General features: G+C 46.1%; 1 protein-coding gene across 21 annotated transcripts in view; it reads right to left on the minus strand.

Moving 5' to 3' along the window:
* LPP (LIM domain containing preferred translocation partner in lipoma) overlaps positions 1–27,835 on the minus strand; it is a 552,127-nt gene that overhangs the window by 170,162 nt on the left and 354,130 nt on the right. For all 21 annotated transcript variants that reach the window (XM_049803003.1, XM_049802998.1, XM_049803001.1 and 18 more), the window contains 2 exons: positions 20,921–21,033; positions 665–787 (listed from right to left, as the gene is read on the minus strand). In XM_049803003.1, the coding sequence (XP_049658960.1) occupies positions 665–787; positions 20,921–21,033 (236 nt within the window). The remainder of the gene's footprint in view (positions 1–664; positions 788–20,920; positions 21,034–27,835) is intronic.

A 27,835-nucleotide genomic window follows, 5' to 3' on the forward strand; every position in this document is an offset into this window, starting at 1 on the left:
GCCACTGGGGTGTCACTGCTTCCTCTGATAAACAGATGACATCTCACCAGAACTTAAATAGCTCCACTCAAGCACTACCTAGATGAGTGACAAAAATTAGCTGAGCTGCTGTCACCCCTGCAGTCCTCGTCTAGACACAGCAGAATAAGTGCAAATTCCAGTCTGCCTTGCTGGGCTACAGCCACCCTGACAGCTGAGCTACGATCCAAGCCACTTCGTCACCGCTGATTAGACAACAAAAACAAAAGAAAACAACTTGAGACGTGGATATCTGGATCCTTCTGGCAGCGTGACAGATAAAAGTTAACAAAACAGAAAAACAACAAGAAAATTAAAGCGTAAAAGTACTTGTGAACTGAGCAGGTTTTAATTCACAAGCTATTGTTGGTGGAAAGTCAAGGAGAATGACATGCCATTTTTTAACAATCTCCGTGGCAATCTAACAATCGGGATCAGAGGCCCTTCGCTCAGAGGTACGGCAGCTTTTGAGCTGGTGCCCCCTTCAGAGCGGCTGCGCCCTTCTCCCCGTTGACAGCCACATCTGGATGCTATCAGGAGGAACTGGCATGCCTGCTCGCAACAAATACCAAGCGGTTAGTGAATTGACTCCAGCAGTCGATGCTGGCCACTTTCCCACTCTCTGTTTACGCAATGTGCCACTAACCTGTTGAGTCCGAGGTTTGTAAGGAGAGCTGCTCTCTAGATCGGCCAGGATGCTGGTCAGAGAGTCGATTTCTGCATCTAAACTGGACCGCCTCTCCTCAAGCGTCTTGCCACCAGGATTCACCTTAAAGAAGAAAGAAGTGTTCCAGTTATTCAAACCACTTGGCCCCGTCACATGGTTTCTTACTGTCCTCATAGAGCCGCTACCATGTCCCGCAATAACTCTTCGGTTGCAGGGACAAACATGCTGAAATGCTGTAGCTCTCTCCCAGAACCAGCAGCAAGCCTCCATCTCACAAGGATTTAGGCTGCTTTGGGGCTTTTCTTCATGGATTTCCCACAATGGTCCCATTGTGTTAAGTTGACTTGGAGGATTATGCAACTCGGTGTGCAATCTGTTGCGGAGGTGAAGAGGCAGGACAATCCCCACTCCTGCAGATGGAGAAGATGTATTTTAGAAGGATGCCTGGCTGGGCAGCCAGAGCTGGGGACAGGCTTGGAGCACCTGGATCCTGAAAGTATCTCTTCTGCCATGTCCCCATCCCAGGCAAAGCACAAAATGAGCAAAGCTGCAAGCCACAGTGGCCAGTGACTGGCCACCTGCAGCTATTATTATTTTAAACCAATTTATGGTAGCTGTACCTGTCTGATTCAACACTTCTTCACAATTTCTATCTAAAAAGAAGAGCTCCTTCAAGGAGGAGTGAAAAAGTTCCATTCATTTCTAGCAGATTCAAGGTAAAGGGTATGATTTGCAGCAAGCGGTCACAAAATAACATAAATAAAGTCCTTGCAAAAAGGGCTATTACACGGGAAAGCCCATGCCCAGAGCAAATACCAACCTACAGCCAGGACCCTTTCTGATTCAATACATCTTGCTTTCTCTCTGCTTTCAAAACGGCCCAGCCCCACTTGTACCCAATCTGGTAGGGACGCTCACTTGGAAGGGAAAAGACATGCATTTTCACTACAACCACCCACCTCCAAAAGTCAACCCCAGGTCTTGGCACCACAGGAGAGTATGTGATCCCCAAGCCACAGTTCAAGGGCTGCACTGCAATCCCTGCTAGAATAAGCATTTTAAAAGAGGACTCATTGACACACTTTGTTTTTGAAAAATCAATTTAGCCCAAAACCTCTGGGAAGAGCCTCTGTGCTGTACAGCCCAACCCAACAGTGGTACCTCCCAGCAGTGCACAAAGGCATGTACAGGCTAGGAAACATCTTCCCTCCTCAATGTTTTCAGTGCTTTGGAAATTAGGCAGCTCTGTCAGGAATAAGAAATTCAAGAAAACCAGCTAAGGATCCCTATCAGGTGCGACGTAGGTGCCAGGAGCTAGCCCCACGGAGCCAGCCCACATTTAGGGCACGCACAGAAATTGAAGCTCTTGAGTCAAGTGAAATATCAGACGTTGAAGTCTTTTCTTAACCTGAGTCATAGTCAGTTTTTTTCTTCTGTCCTTCCATGTCTCACTTATCTGCAAATCCCCCAGACAGAGTCTCTCTGCATACGTGCAACTACAGAGCTCAGTGCAGAAGAGTTCATTTGCAGCTTGACTACTACAATAATAAAAATACTAAAGAATTACCTAACAATTCACCTAATTTCAACTGTAAATTCTGTTCAGACCGTACCAGCACTTCCCACAGACAATCCAGCTCTGTTTGCTTTCACTCTCATGAAGTTACTTCAATTTCCAAGCCAAAAATTTGCCTTTTCCTTTGGCTAACTGGCTGTTCCAGATAGTTTTTATTTAAATTTCATTTCAGGTGCGTTCAATCATTACGTTTTTACAGAACTCCCAACTCATCAATCCGACACATAAATGGCAAGTTGGTCAAAGAGAGACAGACTATGCAAAGCAGGCAGGCTCTGATCTGCCAAGCTTATACGTGCTGAGGCATTCATTAGTTCCTAATGATTATTAAATCTTATTGGATTACAATAAATTTGGCTTGACTAACAAGAAAATGGAAACTCCAATGTGCTTTATGCAAGAACATGTCATTTAAAAGGCTGAGAGTCAGGTTAGAAACTACTTATAAACTCAATTCTTCTTGCCTATTTTTATTATAGAGCCAAAGTTTTTCCATTGAAACTATTGTTCAAAAAAAAAGAAATACTTTTCACAGGAATTACCCCAGACCATTACTCCTGGCTAGCTGTAGGCACCTGGATTTTTAAATCTGCAAAAGTACAATTTCCTTTCCACTATTAGCGCACTTCACAGTTCTTACTTGTTTTTTCTCCATCCTCCAGTTGTTGGCCTATAACTGCAGGGCAGCCACAGGCTTCCCAGACACAAAAACTGTGATTGCTCCACTCCAGAGAATTTTTAAGCTGAGCAGCCAAAAGCCAGCCTGGAAAGGGTGAGAGATGTGAACAGCATCCGAAGCCCCAACATTTGAGGTGATAAATCAAATCAATGGCAGACCCAGGCATAAAACTGGAGCCCACACAAGGCCTGTTTGGTACCCTGACCCCGGAGAGGAGGGATGGTGACAGATGAGAAGATCAGCCGATTTCATTTCTGCTTCTTAGCATTTCTGGGCCATATTATTCCCAGGTTCTCATTCCCCAGAACAATTACGCAATAGCTGACTAGCAAATGCTGCAGAACAAGTTGTAAGGTTGTAAAAGTTAAATGTCCTTAGGAAACCTAGAAAAATAAAATAAAAATAGCATGGAAACATCTCTATTGATTCTGGGCTCTGTAAAAGATTTATTTATTCAATTAAAACAAAATCAACATAGATTAAGAGCCCAATTCTACAAATGCTGGAGCACAATGTGGTACGACAGTGCCAACGAATAATGCTACTGATGTGTGTAAAGGCCTATTGGGACAGGACTGGACTTTAAGTACACTTAAGAAATGGTAATCCTCGCAAAGACAGGTTTCTGCTTGCTCTCTCTTCCCCATCTCCATGAAACTTGCATTTTTCTCCCCACAGTGCTCCAGACTTGCTGCATATAGAAACAGGAGAAGAATTTGCAACACTAACTTTAGCAAGAGAGGGTTAAGTTATTTCTCTTCTCATGCTCTTCGTCATGACGTTGCTATAAAAGTTTTATGATATTGCTCTGGAACGAAACCCAAGCACCAGGTCCCTAGGCACAACAGGTTCACACAGACACGGCTCCATTCTGAGGAACCCAGACTGGTTAAGCTCACGACCTCGCAGATACAAACACCGGAACCAGAAAGAACTGCTAATTCTATTTCTGTCTGGATTTATGGCATTGTAGCAGACATGTCGCTTGTGCGCCTGCCCTTTCAGCCAGCAGAATATGGAAAAGCAGGTTTAAAAAGAAAAAGGATGCTATCTTTGGCCTGGCCAACATGAGTTCAACAAAAAGCAAACATAAGCCAACCCAGTCCAACAAATTACTCATGCCAGAGACTATCCACTCATGTGAACTTCTGCAACGCCTACACTCCTATCTCCTGGCTCAGTCCCTGCTGCGAGGCAAAAGAGAGAAAAACAGCAGAGAGCTTCACTGTTTGGCTAGTTTGTCTGCCCCTGAATTCCTGGTGTGCAGCTCAGAGCAGCTGTGATGGTAATCCACTCCTGAGCACCGTCAACCTACTCTGTTCCAATGAAAACTGGCTTTAATTTTGCTAATCCTACCACCCAACACCAGTCAGTGCCACAGGTCCCCCCACACCACCCCAAGGGATGTTCATTACAGATCATGCAGTGCAGAGGGCAACACAGGACCTCAAAGTTTGCCTCACTATGCTAAAAAGGCAGTAAGACTATTCACTGAGCTAGAAGACGTGAAACGCACAATGATTCCCTAGATGCTACCTTTTCTTACAACCTAGATCACTCACTTTTATCAAATTTTGCAGGTTACAGCAGAGAAACAAGAATGCATCTCATTTGTGCAAGCCAGCTCCTTGCAATGGGCTCAAAGAGAAGAATCTGGCTCCCAGATGTCCTTCGTAGCTCCTGCTCCAAATTCCTTTCCCAACCCAGACCCAGCTGCCTCTTTTACTCTGTTTTCTCCTCTCTCCATGCCCTGTTTGCTGCCATGCAGTGCTGCAGCTTGGGACAGTTATTAGCCCCTGGGACGAGAGATGCAATGTGGGCTGCCAGGTTGGCCTCTGAGCCTCTACGGGAAATCACGCTGACGCCCACTGGTGTTGCTGTGGCAGGGAAAGATGGAGGGTGGCTTTGCAGCAGCGACCTGCTGACTTACACTGACAGCAGATTAGAAGTAACTCCAGAGTCCCAGTGTCTATTTTCTACCAACACAAGGCAACAGCCAAACTCATGAACACTTTCAGAGCATCAGGATGTTGCTCACTGCAGTGCAATTTTCTAGCATCAAGATCCACCTTCTCCCCATCCACCTTAGCCTTGCTCAAGTCGTCTCTAAAGTAGATTGAGCTGAATGCATTTCATGAGCATTATGGCCAGCTCATCTTCTGAGCTGTGCTCCAGGAACACGAGCTGTCATTCTTGGGAAATGCAGTGCTGTTATATATGTACAGACACGTCGAAGACAGCAGAGCTACAGCTAGACACACAACCTTCCTCGTAGCGTCAACCCGCTCTGCAAGCTGTGCTATCGCAAGTCACTGATAACCTCATATCTCACAAGTGGAAGAATGGAAATGAACACCATGGATATTAGGAAAGGTCGTAGCTAATGACTCGAAACAAACAGACTGGTGTCCCCCAGTGCCTTCTGCTCCTGGTACATTGGTTTTACTGGGAGCCTGAGGTGCCTGGGGAGCTCTATTTGGGCTGCGACAGGTCAACACTGTATTTACACATCCAAGAACAGGGAAAAGCAGGGAGCAGAAAAGCCCTTTGCAGCAAAGATAATCATGGACATAAAGGACTTAAGTAACAAGAGGAGCAAGGAAGAGGGGAATTTGGGCAAACCAGGGGTTGTGAGCAGGTAGATAGCAAATAAGGACTTTTGTCTTTAAAGACTTTCTTGTCTTTTCCTCCAGTAAATGAGACTGAGCCACAGACGAGGTGGCAGAGCTGATAAATTCGGTGACCGCTGCCTGCTTCCAGGAGGGTGCACCCACAGCAGCTGCCTGCCACACTCTGCAGGCTGTCGAAATACTCAGGTAGGCACTGAGGTGGTAGGAAGAGCAAATGAAACAGCTCTCCAAACAGGGAGTTAGCATCTCTTTCTACTCCATGGCCTCGGGCGCTGGGCTTAGAGCCGCAGACAGAGAAAGAAGAATGGGACTCTTATTTCCTATTTTAGCTGGGAGCAGGCAGGGGACAGGAGGGAAAGATGTTTGATTTTGACGGCATACACTATACATACAAGAAGGGACTGTGAGAAATATTAATCAGGAAGAAGAAAAGAAGTGATGCAGTCTTGATAAACTTCAGGCTGGGGTTTGTGTTTAATTTTTTCCTTCTTTTTTTCCTTCTTTGCACTTTCTCCAACAATACTACTGCCAGAGGCAAGATCCTTTTCAGACACAGACCCTTGCTACCCCATATCTCTCACTGTAGAATTTCCCAGTCTTTACAAGGTCACAAAAGCCATCTAAAGCCCCAAAAGACACTGCAGTGGCAAAAAGATGCATCCTCAAGGGCATCTACCAGGAAAATGAGGTACCCTGAAGATGAGCTGCTGTGTCTCTTCTCCCCTGAGCCTAAAGACAAGTGCAAACATTTTCTTTCAAATTCCCTAATGTAAGTTAAAACAGTCCCAAGAGGCTGCCCCACCAAGCACGCACACGGAGACAAGAGCTGACTGCAGTATTCGGGGCGAGGGGGGTCTAAGATGCTTGACTGATGCCTAATTGCCATTCCAGGCACCAAGGAGGGGCTGGAAAAGTAGTCGTGCCCTTTAAAAACAGAAAGATTGAGTCTTTTGAAACAAATCTGAAATGATGGAAGATTTCAGCAGATGTGACCGCAGTGATTTCACCAGACGCGATTGTATCAAGGATCTAATAGAAAAGAACTTCCCTGCTGTTCCATCAGGCTGAAGCCAGGCCTAAAATATCCTTTTTAGTCTTTTGATGACATCGAGGATAAAAGCCAAAGGGAAGTTAGGTTTTGATTTATTTTTTCCCCTGCTCTTTCTTTTTTTCAGGCACAGAATAGTTTTACCTGGTTTGTGTTGCTGGGTATTAGCAGGACCAAAGGAAAACACTTCAAAAGTTTGAAGTGGGCTGTTCAAAGGCATCCTTTGGTGTCTCTCAGATGCTGCTGTCATTTAACTGAGCAACATTTCTACAACTGCAGCCACTTTTGAAGATCTCCCTTGTAAGAAGGCAGGTGGGCCTACCCAGAACGGGACTTAAATGGTGTTGGGGGCGATCATTCACTAAACATCAGCCTACCTTACTACCCCAAAAAGGGCCAATAAATGTGGCAAATATTCTCCCTTGGCAAAGTTCACACCAGCAGCTGTGCTGCAGCAAACCGCGGGAGACACAGCAGGGTAAACGGGGCTGCGCTCCTGAGGTCCAAGCTCAGCTCAGTCCCAGACCTATGGCATGGGTCTGGGGTAGCCACAGTCCCACATTCAATTCTCACATCATGGAAAATGGAAAAAGCACTGAGTATCCTGAGGATTAATTGATCTTATCTCTGAAGCAACAAGGTGTTGTAAAGAACTGCCACAGGCTTACAACTGGGGCAACTGAACAAGCAGATGAAGAAAAGTTATTTGCTAAGCATTGCTAGGAGACATCTTGCAAAACCTTAACAACCAATTTATAAACTCACGGCGGTGTAGGAAGCTTATAAAAAGGACAAATAATAAAAATATTAAGACGAAAAACAAAGCAGAGAAAGCAGATAACAGAAGAAGAAAAGCATGAAACTAGAAAGCATCAGTCTCAAAACAAAGAAAAGGGGGTAGGTGTTTTGTCACACAACATGCTGCTAAGCTGCAGAGCTACTTCTGCTGCAAGACGCGGTGGTTGCTATGAGTTTACATGGATTTCAAAAGCAGCTGGAGAAACATGTGGAAGAAAACTCCACCAAAATACTTAATAAATAAAAAATATTCTGCGCTTCCCCTTTTACATTTTTCTCTGGATACTCACTACTGACCATTGGTGATCTGATTTGGTGCTCTATAGTCATTTACATGAATCCTCCAGTTGTGCTTTCTATCCGCCAGCTGACACCACCCAGGAGTCACTTCTGCTGGTGGGTACATGTCAGACTCTGCAGGTTAGTAACTGACCATCGCCTTAGTGCCAGGACTTGGACCAACACCTGGAAACCCGCTTCTTCCCTCCTTTTAGCCGAGACAAGAGAAATCACAGCCAATTGCACTCAGCCTCCTGGGACACATATATGAAAGACAGCAAAGACTTAGTTGCAGTTATGAATCTGTATGACAATAAAGGTTTATATTTCCCTAGAGATCAGTGTGACAGGCACTGCTCACATAGAACAGTTAGGAAACATCCTTGTCCCAAGGAGCTTCTTGTTAACTGGATACCAGCCCTGGGAAGGGAAAGCAGGTAGAGGGGTGGGAGCAAGGGTGCTGCAACTAACACAACCAAGCTCCTTCTGGCCATCAGATAAAGACACTAATCCACCGGGCCAACCCAGCTCCTTAATGGACCTTTCGTTCTCTGTATTTGCTGTCCTAGCCCTGAAAAAACATGCCGGAAGACAACAAACTGCTGTCCAAGCCATCCAAGCTCCAGCTGCGATTTCACTGCAGGATGGCCCTGACTTCACATGATCAGAGGGCTGGATTCGAGCCACCGCCAGGCCGAGCACTGGCTTCTGGGGCAGTGACCCTTCTTCCACCACTGTTTTGTACGCCATTGCCTTCTGCACATCCTGAGAGGGTCCCCAATCCCAAACCCAGCACCTTGGCTCAGCTCAGGGGCAGGATGCCACCAGTGCGGAGGGGCAGGATGCCACCAGTGCGGATGGGCAGTGGTAATGCCAGGGCAGAGCCCGGGGTACGTTCCCTTCCAAACAGCTCCTGCCCCTAACACCGGAGACAAGCTTTTGCCACAAACACCCACAGTTTGCCCAGACTTCTCAAGACCACAGAAGAGGATTTGGCCCTGGATATTAGATGAGTGAGCAGAAACAAAAAAAGGATGAAGCTGCATCATAGAAGTTTAGCTAGCAGGCTCCATGGCTAAAGCACTGGGTCCAAGGCCAGCAGCCGATGACCCCAGTGGCTGTGATGGGACACGGACAATAGTCCACGAGGATATGTGCAACACCCCCTGTCCCATCACCACCCCTGAGGACAACAGAAAGCAGTTATGTGACAGGAGTCAAGAGGATGCAGAAATAGGTCAAAGACTCAACATGATCTGCCTTGTAGCCCAGGGGTGCGCTTGTAGGTGCCCTGAAGCTGGAGATGCCAACACAGAGGTCCTGTGCCGTCTGGTCCCCTCAGCCCCCATCTGCTCTGCCCCAGGATGCTGTTATCCAGCCTCCCCTGCTCCCTGCATCACAGACTGACACCTCCACCTCGGACATTCAAACCTGCAGCCGGCTTTTCCAGGTTTCCGACTGCTGCGTTTTGCTCATGGAGGGAAGCCCTGGCAATTTCAAGGCTGGCTAAATGGTGCTTTTAAAACTGCAGTGCTACTGAAAACCAGCAAAACAACAAATGCCATTCAGTCGACCAGAGGATCTTTGTACTGTGGGCCAGCTAGTACATGGGGAAGAGGCACCACGATCCTCAAGCACATGAAAGCAACAGGATGGATTTGATAAGGAACAGTCGGGGGATGAAGAGAGAGGAGTCCCACGAGCCGACATCTGCCAGAGCAGCAGACCTGACAGTCCCGATAGTTTACTTAACATGTCTGATCAAAAGCTTTGGAAGTCTTGTCTGTGTTAAGTGCTACCAGATGCAAAATGAGCAGCAAGATGAGAAGTGTATTAATAAACTAAGGAGGCACATAAAGTTATTTGAAAACTGAATGGGGAAGATGGGGAGAGAAGGGGGAGAATAAAACCGGTTTATTTTTCCATTAAGGCAATTTAATATTCTCCGGGTGGAGTTACAATCACTCGTCCTTGGGAATTATATTGAATTAGTGAAACGTTCCTGTTCATCAGCAGAATATACAATATGAAATGGAAAATATCATTTTTTTCTTTATGCCTTCTGCAGGACAGCGCTACCTCTCTGTTCAAGGGGTAAGAACAGCTGGCCATGAAATCCTTTTGACCCAGCATGACTTTCAGCTACTTTAACTGACTTTACAGCAGCAGGGAATACATCCTTTTTTTTTTTTTTTAATTAATGCAATTACATTAGGACTTGTTATTGATAATTATGGTGACCATTGAAAGTTTCCCCTTTGCCCACTCCCTCAACAACTTAAAAAAATGCTCCAATATCGTCACAAATTAATGTTTAATTAGCCATCAAGCAGAGCTGATGTTCCCCGCAGAGTATTGCTGCTTGCAGAAAAACTGAGAACTAAGAGGAGATATCGGATATTTCATCATCTGCCTCCAAGGGGACCCATAACTGAAGAGTAACCAATTACCCCAATACAGTTGCAAAGTTTAATCGATGTAGGAACCAAATAGCTCATTAAGTGTCCACTGCAATAAAGGAAAACCTTCCCACTGAGTCATACAACATGAATATTACATTTATAAAAGATCCCACAGTGATGTCCAAGAGCAAAGACTCCCTTCACCTCCACATCCTGGCCAAGTCGTGATCTTCCTTTTTCCTTTTCTGGTTTAAGAGGGAAGAGGAGGATGACTCCAATGGCACAGGACGTGTCTGACAAGCCATGAATTACACACACCTATGCACAGGGTAAGCTGTCACACCCAGCCCCCTGCCTCAGGATTTATATTCCATAGGGGAAAACCACACCAAACACCAGCTCCTGCCCGGTGCTGCACCATCCTGGAGCAGGGAAAGTGCGGAGCTGAAGGTGATTTTACTGCTTTCAACACTTCTGGCAAGTTTGGCGCTGAAATACCGTGTCCAGTTTGGAAGGCAGCATTTTAAAAACTCGAGACGCCCCAGAAAAGCAGAAACAGCTGGCAATGAGACACGTAGAGAGCTCACTTGGCTTCACTTACAAAGGAGATTGAGTAGCTCGATAACAATATCTAAACAGCTTCACAGAACAAAAACGCCAGATACCACAAGACTGTCCAATCTAGCAAAATAGAAAAACACGCTGCAGCCAGGAAGCCGAAGCCAGGGAAATTCTATTTAAAAATAACAGAGATATTCACTTATGTGTAATACTGCAGGTAATTAAATGCTAGAACAAACTTCCAAGATTTGTCCATCTCTTGATGTCTGTGGATCAAGGCTGGATGCCTTTCGTCTCCCTGGGTGACTGGGCGAAGCTTTATGATCTGCGATACGCAGAATGGCACAGCTGACAATTTAATGGCTCTGCCTGGCCCCCACATCGGCAGAGGTGAGAAAGCAACAGCACTGCCACATTCATAAAGATCTATTGAAATCACTTTTTGTTTGTACCACTTTAACTGGAAATTAAATTTGCATGAACAAACTCTATCCCACACAAGACTGTATATTGTGACAGTTAAATGAAGAGCTTTTAAAAAGGGACACATCTCAGGCAATTTTAATCAAAAAAGATAGGTTTTGTTAAAGCTACCAATTTCAGAAAATTAAGGTTGACTAAAACTGTTTTTAAAAACTCCTTTTGGAATTTAATCACATGTTGGAAACCCATATGCAGCTGCTTGTGTCACCTGCAAAAAGGCTGTATAAAACATAAGCATATGCTTAATTTTACACGTGTGCTTAAGTTCTATCAACTTTAATGAAGTTTAAGCACACAGTCAAGCTTCTCTGAATTTGAGAAAGCAATCCTGAACATGGGCTATGAAGCTATTAGGAAATCACCACTGAAAAAAAAAGTAAAATTAAAATTGGCCAGTCAATTTTCACCGCCTGAATAAGCTCCAAGTGCAGAAGTTAAACATATAACATACTTCTGAATTTGTTTGCTTGTTTTGCTGTAATAGGAAGGGGTGTGTGCCAAAACATTTGCAAGGATTCAAGAATCTCCCAGCGAGCCTGGCAAAATGTCAGCAAAATGGATGTATAAGACTACATGAAAGTCAATGGCTTGGGTTTGGCTTCTGCAGAAATGAGTCATATTAAAAATCTAGTATATTTCTCTCAAAGTTGAGAGGAGGAAAATCTGGACTCTGCCTCAGTCCACATGTTTTTTGGGCGGTTAATGGTTGCAGTCCATGGGGTGGGCAAGACTGGGCTGGGCCAGGCCCACAGTTCTGATTCACAGAGGAAGGTCCTTGCCTTCTAGAAGTTTGCAATCTCATTTTCCAAATCATTAGGCCCACTTTTACCTTTCCTTCAAGGCTGCCAGATGTGTGTCTGGTATTTGACTTGGCTGGATGAACGTGGGTTTTCTTTCTTTTTTAACAACCTCCTCCTCTCGTTCGGACACCTTACGTTCTACGCATTTCCTAAGCGAGTACCTCAGCTGAAGAAAAAGGACCTGAATTACACAGAAAGGGGAACAATGAATAACTTGCACTGCCCAGAGACTGCTACAAAACCCTGTTGCAGAGAGCATCCCCAGCGTGCAGATGTCTCCTGGGTGACCTTCAAGGTTTATTTTGATACCGTCCATATGCAAATAAATTAATGTAAGTTGCTCTTTTCCAGTAAGAATTCATGTATCGGAAAATGTGTCCCCAGTGCACGAGACCTCAGGAAAATATCTTTTAACTGTATTTCTGCTTGGGGCCAACACAGCCACAGAAGCCAAATGGGATTTACTTCTGCAGAGAAAGTACATTCCCTACCTGAATGTCTTTAAGAGGCTCACTTGACCTTAGCATCGACCAAACGCCGCTCCCAGAGGGCAGCCCTACCACTACCCACGGGAAGCGCTGACGCCCTGCACAGACCTCGGCAGTGGCATCTTTTGGGAATACACGGAAGGGTATCACAGGGCAGAACCGGGGGAATTTGCAGAGCCACAGACAAGGGGAGGAAGGGGAGAGTGACTCAGGAGCGAGTGGAGTAACAGAGCTGAAGAGGAAGGCGAGACCTGGGATGTGACAAGACATGAGGCTGTTTCCATGGCAAAAGAGAGATGTGGAAAGGAGAAGATGGAGAGGGAAGGAGCCGTAGCTCAGGACTGTTGAATGAGAGGAGTTTCTACAGCACCTCTGGTGGAGCTGTCACTTGCTGGCTTCAGCAACACTTTGAGTTGCTACAGCTTTCCCAAACATTTCTATTTTACTTCTCACACCACTAAAAACAACACTAAAAACACCCTATGATGTTTTCCAGATGCTCTTCCTTACCTGTTCTTTGTGTGTTAAAGCTAATCAACATCCTGCATTTTCACCAGCAAATCAAATCTGAAAAATACAACTGTAGGGAATGGTCCTGCCAAGATGGAGTTTAATGGCAGCAGACACTTAAAATCATGCTTGCCCTTCTGTCCTGGAACAAATTCCTCCAGTTCTGGCTACAACAACAATTCTCATTGGTATTTCTGCCACCTTTCAGCTTGCTTAGACGCTGTGCCACACATTCTTCACAGAGGCAATATTTTCTGACAACAAAACCACCCGTCATGGCAGCTGAAGCTGTTTTTCACCAGCAACTGAAAAACAGAGACAGGAACCCGCAACTCAGCCACTTCCATTCTTGGAAATTAGATGCTCTCACAACTTCTCCATATCCACATCTCATTACTGCCAGGCAAAATTTGCATCAAAAATAGGATGAAGTTTGCCCTACTCCTTGAACTACTCCAGGGCTTTAAGACTGCATTTAGACAGACAACTGGATTCTCCAATCAGTATAGCTGTATTTCCTTTCATCTTGTTTGACCAAAGCTCATTTCTGTACCACACAGCATCATAGTACTTAAAAGCACCAAAACCAAGGTGGGAATCTGACTCTGTCTGCTCTATCATGTTCCAGCCTACCACCGTGCTCAAGGTGCACGGAAAGACTTTGACTTTCTAAACCACATCTTCCAATCCCAGCCAGCTTCATAGAAAAGGCCTAATAGTTTGTCTGCTGCGATTTTTAGAATTCCTTCTTGCTACTGACAGTCTGTCTGTCTGTCTTAGTCTTGCTGCTGCATTACAGTTCCCTAATGCAACACAGGCTACCCAGGATCTGACACAGCAGCAACCAATCTTGCGAGAGATCTTTCCTAGGACCTGCTAATCCAACAGAAGATTTGAATAGCACTCAGAAACGAGAAGAATGGAAGTTTCTTCAATTCTGATCATGTTACCTCACTCTCTTCCATCACTCAGCTCATCTGCTTTGATGGGAGAATTCCCACATCATCATTATCTTTTTATTTTCCCCCTGCTTAAATAATTCTACCTTGGATACAATGATGTTTTTGCTTCCTTTTTGTCTGTCACAGGCCGATACTAGCTCTGGCAGGATAAAATTGGCTCCTTTTTCCGCATGCTATCCATGCCTCCCCTATTACTTTCCACATTCATGTCTCTATTATCCACGGGCGGATAATCCAGGTTACAGATTAACCTCTCTGCAGGTGCCAGCAGTGAACCTGATTCCAGCACCGGCAGTGTGACAGTGTCCCACAAAGACACCCACACAAGCCAGGAGGTGCCCACCAGGGCTTGTAACCTTGGGCCCAGCACCGGCGGACCACAGCCCGCTGCGTGGACCCAAGCCGGCACATGTGCATAACACTGCCCTGTGTCTTAACCTGCGATGGTTTTAGCTTGATGATCTCTGACCATCGTAATCAGCAACATCTCTGACCTTTCTGTTTCCTATCACAACTTCTTAGATGGTCCCATACCCTTATTTACATATGATCTGTATTAGGCTTTTGCTTTCTTCTGCTCCCTCACCTCATCACCCGCTGTATAGCAGATTATCAAAAGCCGCTCTGTTCCATCTCCAAAAGCGTCTCCCAGCCTCAGTCACAACCCTCCTCCCAACGAAGGCGCGAGTGTGCACCAGCACAGGTCCTGGCGCATCCTGTGTGCTGTGTTACTATATTAAATAATAACATAACAAATACATTAAATAACACACTAATAAGCATGATGAAAATAATGAGCACAGTTAACTGTTTGGATCCCTGCTTCCTTTGTAGCCCTTGCCGAGAGGTTTAGCTATTAAAGGCTGTATTGCATTATAACATTGCCAAGATATTAATAGCCAGGCAGAGAGGTGAATGGCAGGCTTACGCCGTACAATTAAAACTTTTCCAGTTTACCCTTTCAGTAAAATTTGTGGTTTATAATAAGCATCTTTGTCTATTCTGAAGAGAGTAAGGATTGGAAAGTTACACAGATGGGAACAGAGGTTCATTAAAGATTTAAAATAGAATGTGGTTTGGCATTGTAAAACAAACATGCGTATAAGATGGGTTGCATCAAGAGCTGCCTGAAAGAAATGCTCAGTGTTCCTTTTTTCTTGTGATCCTGGATCTACTGGTCATGCTACCCACAGAAAGGGATAAAAAAGCAGCAGGGATAAAATGTGCACGCTTGTTCCCTAATAACATGGAGGTCTGCTCTATATGCCCACTCATTATGCATTTCTCATACACATATAGTGTGTGTATATATATATGCATACGAGAAAAACATGCATTTTATCTATCACGCATGCAGATATTCATCATCATGTACAGACTTCGTACTACTGATTTTTCACATCTTAGTGCCTAGAAACCCCTATTATAGAGCAAAGATGTATTGACCTGTAGAGACCCTGTGAGCATTTAAACATGCAGAGAGCATACATGCTATTTGTTCAAGTCTAATTCAGAGCGCAGCACATTCCTGTTTCTCAAACACACGAGGAAGGCAGAAGAAGGGAGACAGATCAAAAGCATTCCTGCAAAGCCAAGGTTTGAGTAAGAGGGTTAACATTACCAGGTAATTTATTTATACTGTTGGACACGGCTTCAATTTAGATAAAGGGCTAGTTGCTTATCACATGGATTTTAATGAATCAGGTTAGGAGTTCCAGAAATCTGCAAAAGCTGGATCTCAAATGCCAAGCGATACACACAGACTATGGCTTTATTTACAGAGTCACTGGGAGCTACTGCTGCTTGCCCGGAGCCAGGCAGCCCTGCCGGCAGCTAGAGCTGCGCTGCATTACCGATGTTCCTCACCAGCGAGCACCTACACCCAGGCCAATAATCCTGATGATTAACAAAATCTAGCACTAGAGGGAGGCTGAACACATGTTCTGCTCTCTTTGGCCTTTTCAGCTTCTCCAAACACTGAAAGGCAGGCGATTGATTTAAAGCAAACCCAGCACCCAGGCAGAGCCCAGCTGCCACGCCGCTGAGCAGGAGACGTGCTATTTAAGGCAGCACCCCCTGTAGGCAAAAATCACGCTCTTCCCTCCCCAACTATTTGTCAATATGTGCATCCAAAATTTTTAAAAAAAAAATAAATTAAAAAAAATAATTCCTCCATTCCGGCTGTTTCCTTAGCTGGTGAGTCACAGCCCACGAAGAGGCACCGCTGCCGCCGCTCGCCAGGAGGGAGTCAGACAGCAAAATGCCTGGCAACCTCCTCCGTAACAGGGATGAGAGGCTCTCGCTGCTCGCATCTATCAACACGTTCCCACCTTCTCCCAGGCGTGAGCGCTAGGTAGAAGCGAGCTGGGTCTCCTCTGAACAGCCTTGCAGAGGAAGGCGCATATGCCTTCAGACTGCATTTCGGCATTTCTCCTTCCAAAATTCCTCGGCAATAGGAATTTGAGCCCCTTGGCTCGTTTTCTGCGTATCGCAACAGGATGATAGAACCATTGAGTCCGCTAGGGCTGAACATGGGAACAGTTCCCTGCCCACGTAGCTGCAGCACTGCAGCCCCTCCATGCATAGGTGGTTATAACAAGAACTGGTATATTAAACTATTTTATATTGCACTTCATGCAACTGTTCAAAGTGTGACTGTTTCTTCACTCTAACCCCCCGTCCTAAACCACTTCTGCACATCCTCTTTGGCATATACCAAATTCTTACTGTTTTCAGCCGCTGATGGTGTTCACTTATTAATTCACAGTTCTTACAGTAATGAGGCGGTGCAATGTAGCAGACAGAATTGCTCTGGGACGCAGGAGATCTCGGTCCTATTTTTAGCCTGCTGCTGGTCAGCCTGTGACCTAGGCAAAGCACTTTCCCTGCTTCAGCTTTCTTATCAGGGAGAGACTGGTATTTCTTTTGTAAAGTGTTTTGTGGCCTGTCAATAAAAAACACACTGATAACAGCCAGGGGTTGTTGGGAAAGGGGCGATCTCCCAGCTGAATACAATCCTCTCCTTTCTGTGTTGCAGTAGCGTCTAGGGTCGCAAATGAAAATCAGATCCATACTCCAGATGCAGCACCTGCAGGTAATTAGCGGCGATTCGTAAATGCCTGTTTTTCCAAGGTGGCCGTTGGCAGGTCCGCAGTGGAGGGTCACATCTGCTCTGAGCCACCCAGGTCCTGCCCCAACACAAAACGCTGGACTCTGAACCCCTCCTTTAAGGAGAACTGGTTATTTCAAAGCCAGTGGAGATGTGAAGCCCGCTCAATACAGCTTATCGAGATGCCCCCGTAGCATACACAGCTGCAGAGCCAGCCTTCCTGGCCACGGGACGCAGGGTAGGGACCAGCTTTTCACACTGCTGTGCACAGTCCCCATCCCTGAGCAACCCTGCCTGGCGAGGAAGGAAGAAATTGCTGGCGCCATCAGCAAGGGTCCCTCTCTGTGAGCAAACAAGGGCACTCGAGAGGTTGCTTAAGAGAGTTTTTCACTTTGCTTTCTCTGGTCTGGGCAGAATGCCTGTTTTGAAACTAGAAGGCAAAAAAAAAAAATTAAAAAAATCTGCCTCCCTCCCTCCCAGATCTATCTATTTCCCTTTGACAAACAGTGATTTCATTTTTCTTCCCATCCAGGATTTATTTTTTTTTTCTCTTTTAAACTGAGCCCAAGCCAACGTGGCAAAAGACTCTTTGCTCATGTCCTTATTTGTCAAACACACCATCACCGCGCCCTCACCACCATTCTGGGAACAATCCCTCGCCTTCACCGGCTGACTTCAGCCGAAGGGGAACTTCCCAACACAACTGTCCCCCAGCCCCAACGCACTCTTTTTTAAAATAAAAATTTCCTTTTCTTTTTTTTTTAAAAGCATTACAGTTTATAAGAAAAGAGTTTAAATTTCCTTCCCTTTTCCTCCCTAGCCCTGCTGTGAATCCAAATATGACGGATCTAGATGGGAAAACAGAAATTACAAGAAAGTGCCAGATCTGCTGCAAAGGTATTTCACAACCCAGTCCTCCTCTCATTGCCATGGGAGCATAAGTACCTCAAGGGAAGTCAGATACTAAAGTACCTTTTTGGATCTGATCCTAAGTGGCCAGTTCCACTGTCCAAATAGAGATCCAGAGATAAACAGGCTTATGAAAACTGGGCATTATTATTTTAACTGCTGCTCTTAAGCTACAACTGCGCAGCTTTTACTTTCTGCTAACACTAACGCACGAAATGATAATAAACTAAACTTATATATATTCTGCTGCCCTCATCAACTTAACACCTAGTATAAAAAGCTTTACCTGGAGCCACAGCACACATATTTCATCAGCTGTCATCAGCACTCTGCCATCCAGAGAGAAATTTCTGTTGTAAAGGGGCCGATTTGCTGGAGCAGATAAATTTCAAACTCTGGAGTAAATCTGGAGAGCTCGCACCAGGCCTGCAGGAGCCGAACCGCCGCAGCCAGCAGCCTCAGATCTGGTCCTTGCTCAGGAGGGGGTCATCTGCTCCAGCACTTACATCCAGCAACGGGGAAACTGAGGCATGGAAATTAAGTGGCCTGGCATCGGAGAGCAGAGTCAGGCTTGGCTTTAGTTTGGTGGAGCCCAATCCAACACATGCTCATGAGATCCCTGCCTTCGGGCAACCATGGCCTGAGGGCCGAGAAAGGATTCACAGCAGAAGGAACACAGCCACCGGTTGTTTTGCTCCTTCAGCACAGGAGCCTCTGCCCGGAGTTGTAAAAATGATCGTGTTCAGCAATCATTGTGCATTCAACAAGGCACAAAGGCATCGAGCAGCTTTCTCCACCGCCACCTGCCCTTTTCCCTCATCTCTCGGGCCTTACGTCTCGCTTCAGCATGGCTTTTGCTGCTCCTGCAAGATAAGGAGCTGATCTTGCAGCATGAGACCCGTTGGCTCCTGACTTAGCCCTGGCTTTTGTCTGCTCCCAATCTCCTTCAGAGGATGGAAGGGAAAAGAAAGGGGAAAAGGGTGACAAGAGAGCACAGATTAAAGGCAGGGACCCGTGCTTGCTGCACAGAGTACATCTGGGGGTCATGACAGGCAGGAGTGCTGGTAGGCTTGCCTTCCTCCAAACAGGGCGCCACACGAAGGAATCTCGCTCTCCTGCCAAAACCCAATGCTGTGAACACGGCTCTAGCCCCAGCTTCCCAAAGCCAGAGAGAAAGAGTGTGAAAAATAGCAATTTCATGAGCTCAGCGGGGAAGAGCCACCCCATCGAGTAGTTCTACCAAGGGGCACGTCCCAGTGACAGCCCTAAGTGGCTCAGGCACATCTTTGGACCCATCGCGGAAGGGAGGCATGAGGAGCTGAAGACACGAGCCCCTTCCAATAAACACGGCGAGGTCCCCTCCTTGGGTGACCAGGCAAGGGGGAAGCCTGACCCCAGAGAAGCACGTGAGGTGCCGCAACCCCTTGCCGCTGCCCAGGCTCCTGCGCAGGCAGCCATGCCGGCAGGACTCTGCCCTCGCCAGGAGCCTGCTGCATCGCCGCTTCCCAGGACGGTCTGGAAGCTCCCCTGCTCCCATGGGGTCCATTCTTCTCGGAGAGATAAGAGACAGAACAACACTTGCTGGGGAATTACTTCATTCCCCCAAGGCTGGGAAAAAGCCATGCTCCGCACTTGGCTAATGTCCCTGATGGCTGCAGCCTTTCCTGGCAAGGGAGAACACAATCCTCGTTAACCCCTTCCCTCTCAAAGGCTGCTTGTAATGCTGAACAGGTTGCGGGAACACGCTGAGACTTCGTGATAGCATCTGAACATCTCACCACAGGCAAGAGATCACAGGAAGCCCACGAGGGAGGGAAATGTTTTCTTTTTACAGAGGCATAAAGTAGACAAATTGACTCTAGAGTTTGTGGTGGGGTCAGGAACTAAGTCAGGTCTCTTGAACCCTGTTTAACGTCTGCCCACTAGCCTACTCTCAGGTTCAAATCCACTGAAGGACACAGGACTGCCACAACCTTCCAGGGTCATCAAGGGCAGCCCCATGGCTGTGGATACGTGGTTACACAACTCTCATCAGCCTCGGACCTAGATTAGGCTCACTCTGCTCTCACTCCTCCTCCCAGAAGGCTCTTCCAGACCTTTGCAGCCTCAGTGCTTAGAAACTTTCTAAACACCAGCATGAAGGTACTTCTGGCAAGCTCACCCTCTCCTGTTCCTGCACCAACACTCACCCAGAGCTGAAACATTTCTTCTTCTCTGGTGCTTATTCCCCAAAGGTACTTCAAATTCGCAACCATACCCCCTCCTTGGCCTTCCTTTTGCTCAGCTAACAAGCCAAACTCTTCTGGTCTCCACTGGCAAGATCAGCTCCTCACTCCCTGATCACCTTGACAGTCTGAATATACCTGTCTTGAATGTGCCTGAGCTAACACAAGAGTACCTGGCACCCCAGGCAAGCTGGCAATGTCTGCATAAAGGTGTTCGTACCTTTCAAAGGTGTTCAAGGCATGTCCCTATCCACACAGGACATGCCACCATCACCTGATGCCTCTTAAAAGTTGCACTTACATCCAGATGGCAAATCTAGAGGATCCAAGCCAGCAAAAAGGGGGTGAAAAGGGTCTCAAGTGACATCACTGGAGCCTGGGCCAGGGCTTATTTGCTCCACTTAATTTTAGGCTTCTAAACAAAGCACTTTTAGGATCAGATTACTGCCCTAAAGTCTCTCCACGGTCCATGAAAGAGATGGCCCTTCCAGAAAACAATTCATTCTGGGAAGGTTTCACTCCCATCCGCCATCACAAGGACATAAGGCAATTAGTCTTCTAATTCAAGCCGGATGGGAAAAATCCTTTAATAGCTCTGCAAGTTTTGAATGGAAATATTCCCTACTTGGGAAACACAGCTTGCTAAAGCTGACTTGGTCGGTCCTGACACATGATTTCTAACCACAGCACTTTGCCACCTCATTTTATTATCATCCATTCATTTCCACAATTTTTAGATCAGTTCTGCATGAATGATGAAATTCTTCTCTTCCTACCTGCACGTTGAATGTAACGTCATCCAGAGCGGGTGGTGGGGGAAAGGCACCTTGTGATGATGTGATGTTCCCAAGGTCATCCACAGGAGGTGGGGGTGGAGGAAGGAAGTCCCCTAGGAGAGAAAATGGGAGAACTTAGACTCACCAGCATTTCCCCGCATCATGACAGGCATGATCAGGATGAGCCCTGCAATATTCACAGCTCTGCCATCGGTTTTGTGGCACAGGAAGTAACACATCATTTAACCATTAAACGCTCAGCTGCACCCCTCGCTGCCTCAGGAGATGGCCACGACAGCTTGGTAACGTCGGCAGATCGCTTCGAGGTGCTCAGACCGCACAGAAGGGGTCACCAGCAGAAGGTGACATGCCACAAAGCCTGAAGGCACCAACAACCAGCCCCACAGATAGAAGCTCGCATCTCAAACCTGCTGCATGCGACTACAAAACTTGCAATAACGAACGCCCCATGCCCAGCCTTGCAATGGACCCCATCCAGTTCACCCCCTTTGTGTGCTAAACTATACCAGCTCTTCTTGATCATTAGAAAGACAGAACTGCATGCTGTCTAAAAGCAGGGATTCCCTGTTGCAGAGGATACATGGAGGGCTGGAGCTGGAGCCCAAAATCTAGACCAACCCATCTCCTGCATCCTTGCTGCTGGCAGGCAGCCATGCTCTCTGCATCTCCCTTTTCCTATAGGGACCTCGCAGCTTCATATAAAGAACTGCTGGGAAGATCACAGGCTCTTAGTGAAAACAGCCACGTGATGGGCCAGGTGCAAGCTCAGAAGTATCCACCTCTTTTAACTCTGAGGAGGCTTTTTACATAGGGCTGATGTCCAAAATATCTACACTTTAATTCGCTCATCTTAAACTTCCAAAAGTGCTGATGTGAAGACAAAGCAGCATACTGGCTGTGAAGCCATCCAGCTTAGCAGAGGGATGGGAGATCTCTCCTTGAGAACTTCATGGGAGGTGGGAGCACAGAGGAGAAAACAAGGACAGAGCAGCACAGGCTGTGGGCAGCAGGACAGCAGGCTCTGAAAGCACCCCCTAAGGATGGAAAAAAGGGCATTTGCCATTAGCACTGGATTTGGCTCCTGGGGAGGCAGCTGCCTGTAATTTGGACCACTTTGGTATATTTTTATTTCTTCTCATAAAGCTTGATGCTGCAAGTAAAGCTGTTTGCTGTTGCCCCTCCTGTGTGCAGCATCTGGGATGGAAGTTCAAGATGAGTAAAAGTGTGATATATCACATGTATAGGAACTGTTGCTTTTGGAGGGCTTTAACCCTTTGGGGAGGAAACATGCACTCCCTACTTGACCCTCCACATCTCCACAAAGTGCCACACTGCGTCCCAGGTACAGGCCCTCGGCGCCATCCCCAAATACCAGCGAGCAGGCTCCAAACCGCTCAGAGAGGTGCTGAGCCAAACCCCAGTGACCCACAGTCCTCTGGACCACCTGTGCCCAGGCACGGGCACCAGCTGGGCAGCACCGCCGGCACGGCACCTTCGTGCTATTTGCCGTGGGAAGCAGATGGGTCTGCAGCCCTGGAAAGCTTTTCTGCTTGATTTCAGATCACTCTCTAAAAGGCACAAACTCCCCCTAGGACTTTTAGGGAACTTATTTCCCAGGAAAGTAATTCCTTCCCATTTTCCCTGAAGTGAGCATGGATAGGACTCAAAAAACCCCCTCTGAATCCCTTAGAAAGTATCATCCTCAATACAGATGCAAAAAGACAGTTTGAAAACAACACACTGAAAAATAATTTAAGACAACCATGTTGCTCCAGTACATAAAATCCCGTGAAACCTACTGGCTCATGATACTACAGAGTTCAAGACTGATTTTTTTTTTTTTTTTTAAATTATGTCCAATAACATCTGCAGTATCCTCCTCTTTGCCCTATAATTAATCCAATCTTTTATTTCGAATCATATGAAATACAATACAGAGTAAAAAGAAAAGAAGAAATATTTTGAAATTAATATCTTGGTGTTTAGTTCTAAAAAATGCTGGGATGTTTGAGTGCTAAGCAAACTTTTCTCCTTTGCTCTCAAGATGACTCTCCAACCAACCAACGTGATTCTGCAAACAAATTCAACTCCAGCGGACGCATACTTGCCCAAGAATACACTTCAGATGATGTTTCTCCAGTTAGTCCTGGCTCTGAAGCCAAAGACTCATCTCCCTGCACAGCACATTAGTCAGACACTCTTGCTTTATTACAACCCTTCAAAACACCCAAGCAAAATCAAGGCAGAGATTGTGTTGAAGGGGACGAGATAAGGAAAAGGACAGGGTTTGTGCATAAACAGAAGGCAAAAATAACAACTGCTATAAGAGAAGGGGAAAACAATGACTGCTAGAACAAACACAAAACAAATACCATTTTGCCCCTTTGGAAGATCTGTTCCTCCCGAAAGAAAAAAACATTGGCAAGATTTGCCAGAAAAGGAGCAAAGGACAGAAACAGAGAAAAGCCCTTTTCTAGAGTTTGGAAGAAAACACTTTTCTTTGCAGTAGGAGACAGCTGGCTTTACTGCATCCCAGCCCAGCTCTGCTGACTCTGTCCTCTGTGTCACATAAGCTGCTGGCTCTGCTATCCCCACAAATGGGAAGGTTTTTAGATTGGGAAGCAGAGAGCAGATGCCTGATGAACTGGGGGGACCTTGCAGATGTTTGGCCTTTTCCTGGTCCTCTGCGAACAGATGGACTTTTCTCCTTCACAGCTTTAGTTATTTATTCTGCCACTGCACTTTCCTCTTTCCCACACACAGCCATAGGACCCGATGCTGTTCCCACTGCACTCGCGGGAGAGTATTCCCTCGGATGCAGGAGGGAAAGCTGTTACTGTATTATTATTATTGGCATTGCTGGAAGCCTCCCTCCGGCAGAGAGGGAAGCATGCAAAGACTGTAAAATCTGTGTCCTGAGCAGTGTACGGTTTTAGATGACACGTGGAAGAAACAGGTCTACGTTTGAAGGAGTAAAGGAGGAAAAAAAGCTGAAAGCAAGCCTCCTCTCCCTTTAAGCAGGCTCTCCCTACAATGCACCTCAGGGACCTTCCCTCACCCCCGAAGCTTTGCAAGCCAGATTTCACTTGCTTAGAGCCGGCAAGCCACGGGAGGAAGCAGAAAAGTCCATGTGCAGGCAGAGCGTATCACTGCCACCCACTGCTGACCCCTCCAGTGCCAGCCAGCTACGTGGGGAGCCATGTGGGGAAGGGACCGTCCCCTGGTCCGCATGGATGCACCAGCAACTGCGGGAGAAATGGGGCTCTGGGGTTACCAGAGTTAACCGTGGGCTGGTGGAGGACACATCCTACCCTGAGTACTCAACCTCTCCCGACTGATTTAACCCTGCTGCCCCTCCGTGAATAAGGGATAAGATGGGCAAAAGGCTTATTGGTATTGATTGCTGCTCAGCACCGAGACTGGCATTTTGGTTGACATTCACCTGGCATCAGCCCCAACACTTGGAGGTACTTAAGAGCGACTGCCAAGCTTCGTCATCAGAGAGACATCAAGGCACCTCCAGAAGGCAATTTATACTTCAAGGCAGGTGAAAGCACCTTCCTACGGCAAGTCCTCCTACAGAGGCAGCCTGGGGGAGGCACGTTTGCAGGCAGGGAGCCGCATCCTGCCCCTCCTCGCACCGTGGCACAGCCTGCCTTCAGCTCTTGCAATGAGAAATCTCTACCCATTACCATAAGTTGAGAGGAGAAAATAAACACTCCTCGTTGCGCCAGCTACTCATTTCTTCTTCTTACAGCTGTGAAGACCGTGACTCAACCTACAAAGGGGCTGCGCAGTGCGACACATGCGCCAGCTTGGTTATTTCAGATACAATGGCGCAACGCACCGTGAAACCGCAGCTCTCGGCTCTTCTCTCAGCACCCGTGCCTGCTCCTGCACCGGAGCATCACCCGGTGCAACCATGAGAGATGATACCACCAGCACTGGTAATGCTCTCCCCGATATTTTACATACAAGTAACTAGACAGAAATTAAGTTAGTCCGTCCTGGCTATCTTGGGAAACTATAGCAGAGCCATAGGCAGAAGTGATGCCTCCCAAGCCCCAGCCCGGCTTCTGGGTCCGATCAGATCTGTGCCATGCAGATGCGTTTGCAAGGTTTTACTCCTCTCTTCCCCAAAATTTCTCCTCTTACACTTTCCAAGGAGATTTAGGCATTTCATTATTACACTTTTCAAATGTACAAATAAAAAATTGTTCAAAGCCTTAACAGACATCTACATCAGGACGAGCCTGTCAGGCTGAATAGAAACTCTTTAAGATTTTTGTCATTGGCTGCCTGATGCCTTCTGGGTACAAGTACAAGCTGAGAAAAACATCCTGTCTCATGCACCAAGCACCTTTCTCACTTACAGTCTAACCTTTAAATTTTTAAGTGCACTTCAGGTTTTTTTGCAGGATCAGGCTCATGTCTCAAGCCTTTGTCTTCAGGGAGATGTATCAGCCAGTCAACAAATGAATTGCAGCACAGTAATTGCCTCCCCCCTTGACTGACACAGTTGTTTAGACATGAAGATTTGCAGCTTTGAAACTTCTAGACATGAAGAAGATCTCATATGTTCAGTAAGAAGAGACTGTTTTGGGGAAAAACCCTCAGAAACACAAAAAAGCAAAACACCATATTTTTCCCTGAAACAATAACTTAATGAAAGCTATCAACCAACAAAACAGGGTTCACACTGGTCTTCCCAGATCTCTGGCTGACATCTGAAGACTATATGCCCAGATGTTTTTCATTTTTCTCCTTCCAAACAAAAATAACCCTTTCTTGTCTTCATCTTGATAATTTCTGACTCTGAAGCTGGTTCAGAATCAGTCTTCATCACCTGAAAAACACAGCTCTCCCCTGACTCAGAGACCAGACTAAGGACAGTGATGGAGCAAACCCCCACTGATGTGTTTCCATTCTGATCCAAACAGCCTCCATTTGGCAAAGCACTGAGCAGATACAGGCACTTCCCATTTCTCGGTCAAGTATTTACCTTCTACTGCAGAAAGCCAAAATTTGCAATTTGAGGGTGATCTACATGGAAACAATGAAGATTTACACTTAAGCCCTAATTTGTTTAGCACTGGGCTAAAATCCTTTTGATCGAGACTACCATGAACCTGTATTCCACAATAACCACTGCAAAAACCTGCACAGTATCACAGTATTACTAAGTGGTCGGGGAAACTTCATACTGCGAAAGTGATGCCACAGGATTTTTATAGAAAACTTCAGCTAGATATGACCTGGTGACTCTTAGGTGTGAACACGTGTCTCGCTAAGTTTCCCAAAATGAACATTTTCCTGTAACATCTGTATTTAACACACAACACTGGACAAGGAAAGCACACGATTAAAATAATGATTTCTGTTGGTGCATCCTCGATGAAAACCATGTCGTGAAGGGCCACCACCACCACGTCAGTGCAGGGGGAACCATTGCATGATTACACACCAGCTCCACAGTCTACCTAAATATACCACATTGGGCTGTGGTTCCTAAAATAAAGCAGCTCCACCAACCCAAAGTACTGTTTAAATTACCACTCTCTTACCAATCACTAATCCTACCATTTGAACTACTTTTGCTAATCAGCTACTGTATTAATAAGCAGGAGGGAGAGAAAAAAAAAAACAACACACCAGCTAATTTCATCCTCAGCATTTAAAAAAGGAATACTGAGTCTGTCAGGTAGTTGCACTGAAAATTTACTTCACCACCTGCTAGCTGAAATATTGCTTTTATGGATTTATATTGTATTAAAAGGTCACTGGCTGTTTAAGTCTTAAACAGTTTTAATCATTCTAAAAGTCTCTTAACAGTAAGAAAAGGAAGCTCAGAACAAACAGCAGCAGGGATTCTAATTAAAAGGGCCAATTCATCTAATTTTATTTGGGGTTAATTATTCAGGATTCACTCTCTGATGTGTAAGGAATAGCAATTAGTAATTTTAGTGATTTGAGGAACATTGGAGGTGTAATCAGTTAAAATGAGTGAGTGTTTACAACACAAGATGTTGAATTAGTTTCTCCCAGCTGGAGAACAGGAACATTAGTCCCCTACAGTTCAGGACTATGAATAGCAGTCCTGCTTAAAATATTCTCTTCAAATAGGAAAAAACCCCCACACGCCAACAATTATCTAGCAATTTTGTTTACTACATGGAAAGTCAATAGGTAACGTGCACCATGGCAGCTTATGCATCCTCACCTTCACCTTCATCCCACCATCCGACTACCCAAACCCCTGGGATTCATTGGAAAAAATTCCCAGCATTTTCTTATCTGTACAACTTCAGCCAGACTACCACCCTCCTGCCACGCTGCCTTTTACCACAGCTAGCTGAGATAATGAAAGAAGCAGCCTGTGAAACTTTAAAATGTTAATTAACTTCAGTGGTTAAATATACGGAGGAAAAATGACCATGCGCTTAACTTAAAACCTCTAGGTACAATTCCTCCTGCAAACGCAAATCCAAAATAGCTGCATTGGAATCACTCTGGATTTCTTCCAGCATTACTAGAGCCAGAAAAAGGTACTAAAGCTTTCAGGAGTAGCAGATGAGACTCTGACGGGGACAGAGGAGCCATGTGGGAGAGTGCCAATGGGGAGATCCAACAGTGGCTGCATTGACATTTGGGTTTGAGCTGAGGCAGCAGCTCAAAAGCCATTTTTTTCCACCTCTCAAGAGGTTACTAGGTTTTACCACCATTTAGGCATAGCCAGCTGCTTCAGTGGGACTGGAGCTGGACCCCTTGCATTGCCTACAAGTTTGTGACTGCTAGAAGGAGCGGCGTTGGTACACCACGCCAGGCTCGGTTCAAGTGATGCAGCTTTTATTGAGCAACTTGATTTAGCACAAATGGATGCTATCTTTAGAGTCC

This window comes from Accipiter gentilis, chromosome 6 (assembly GCF_929443795.1).
Source record: "Accipiter gentilis chromosome 6, bAccGen1.1, whole genome shotgun sequence".
NCBI classification, from domain to species: Eukaryota; Metazoa; Chordata; class Aves; order Accipitriformes; family Accipitridae; genus Astur; species Astur gentilis.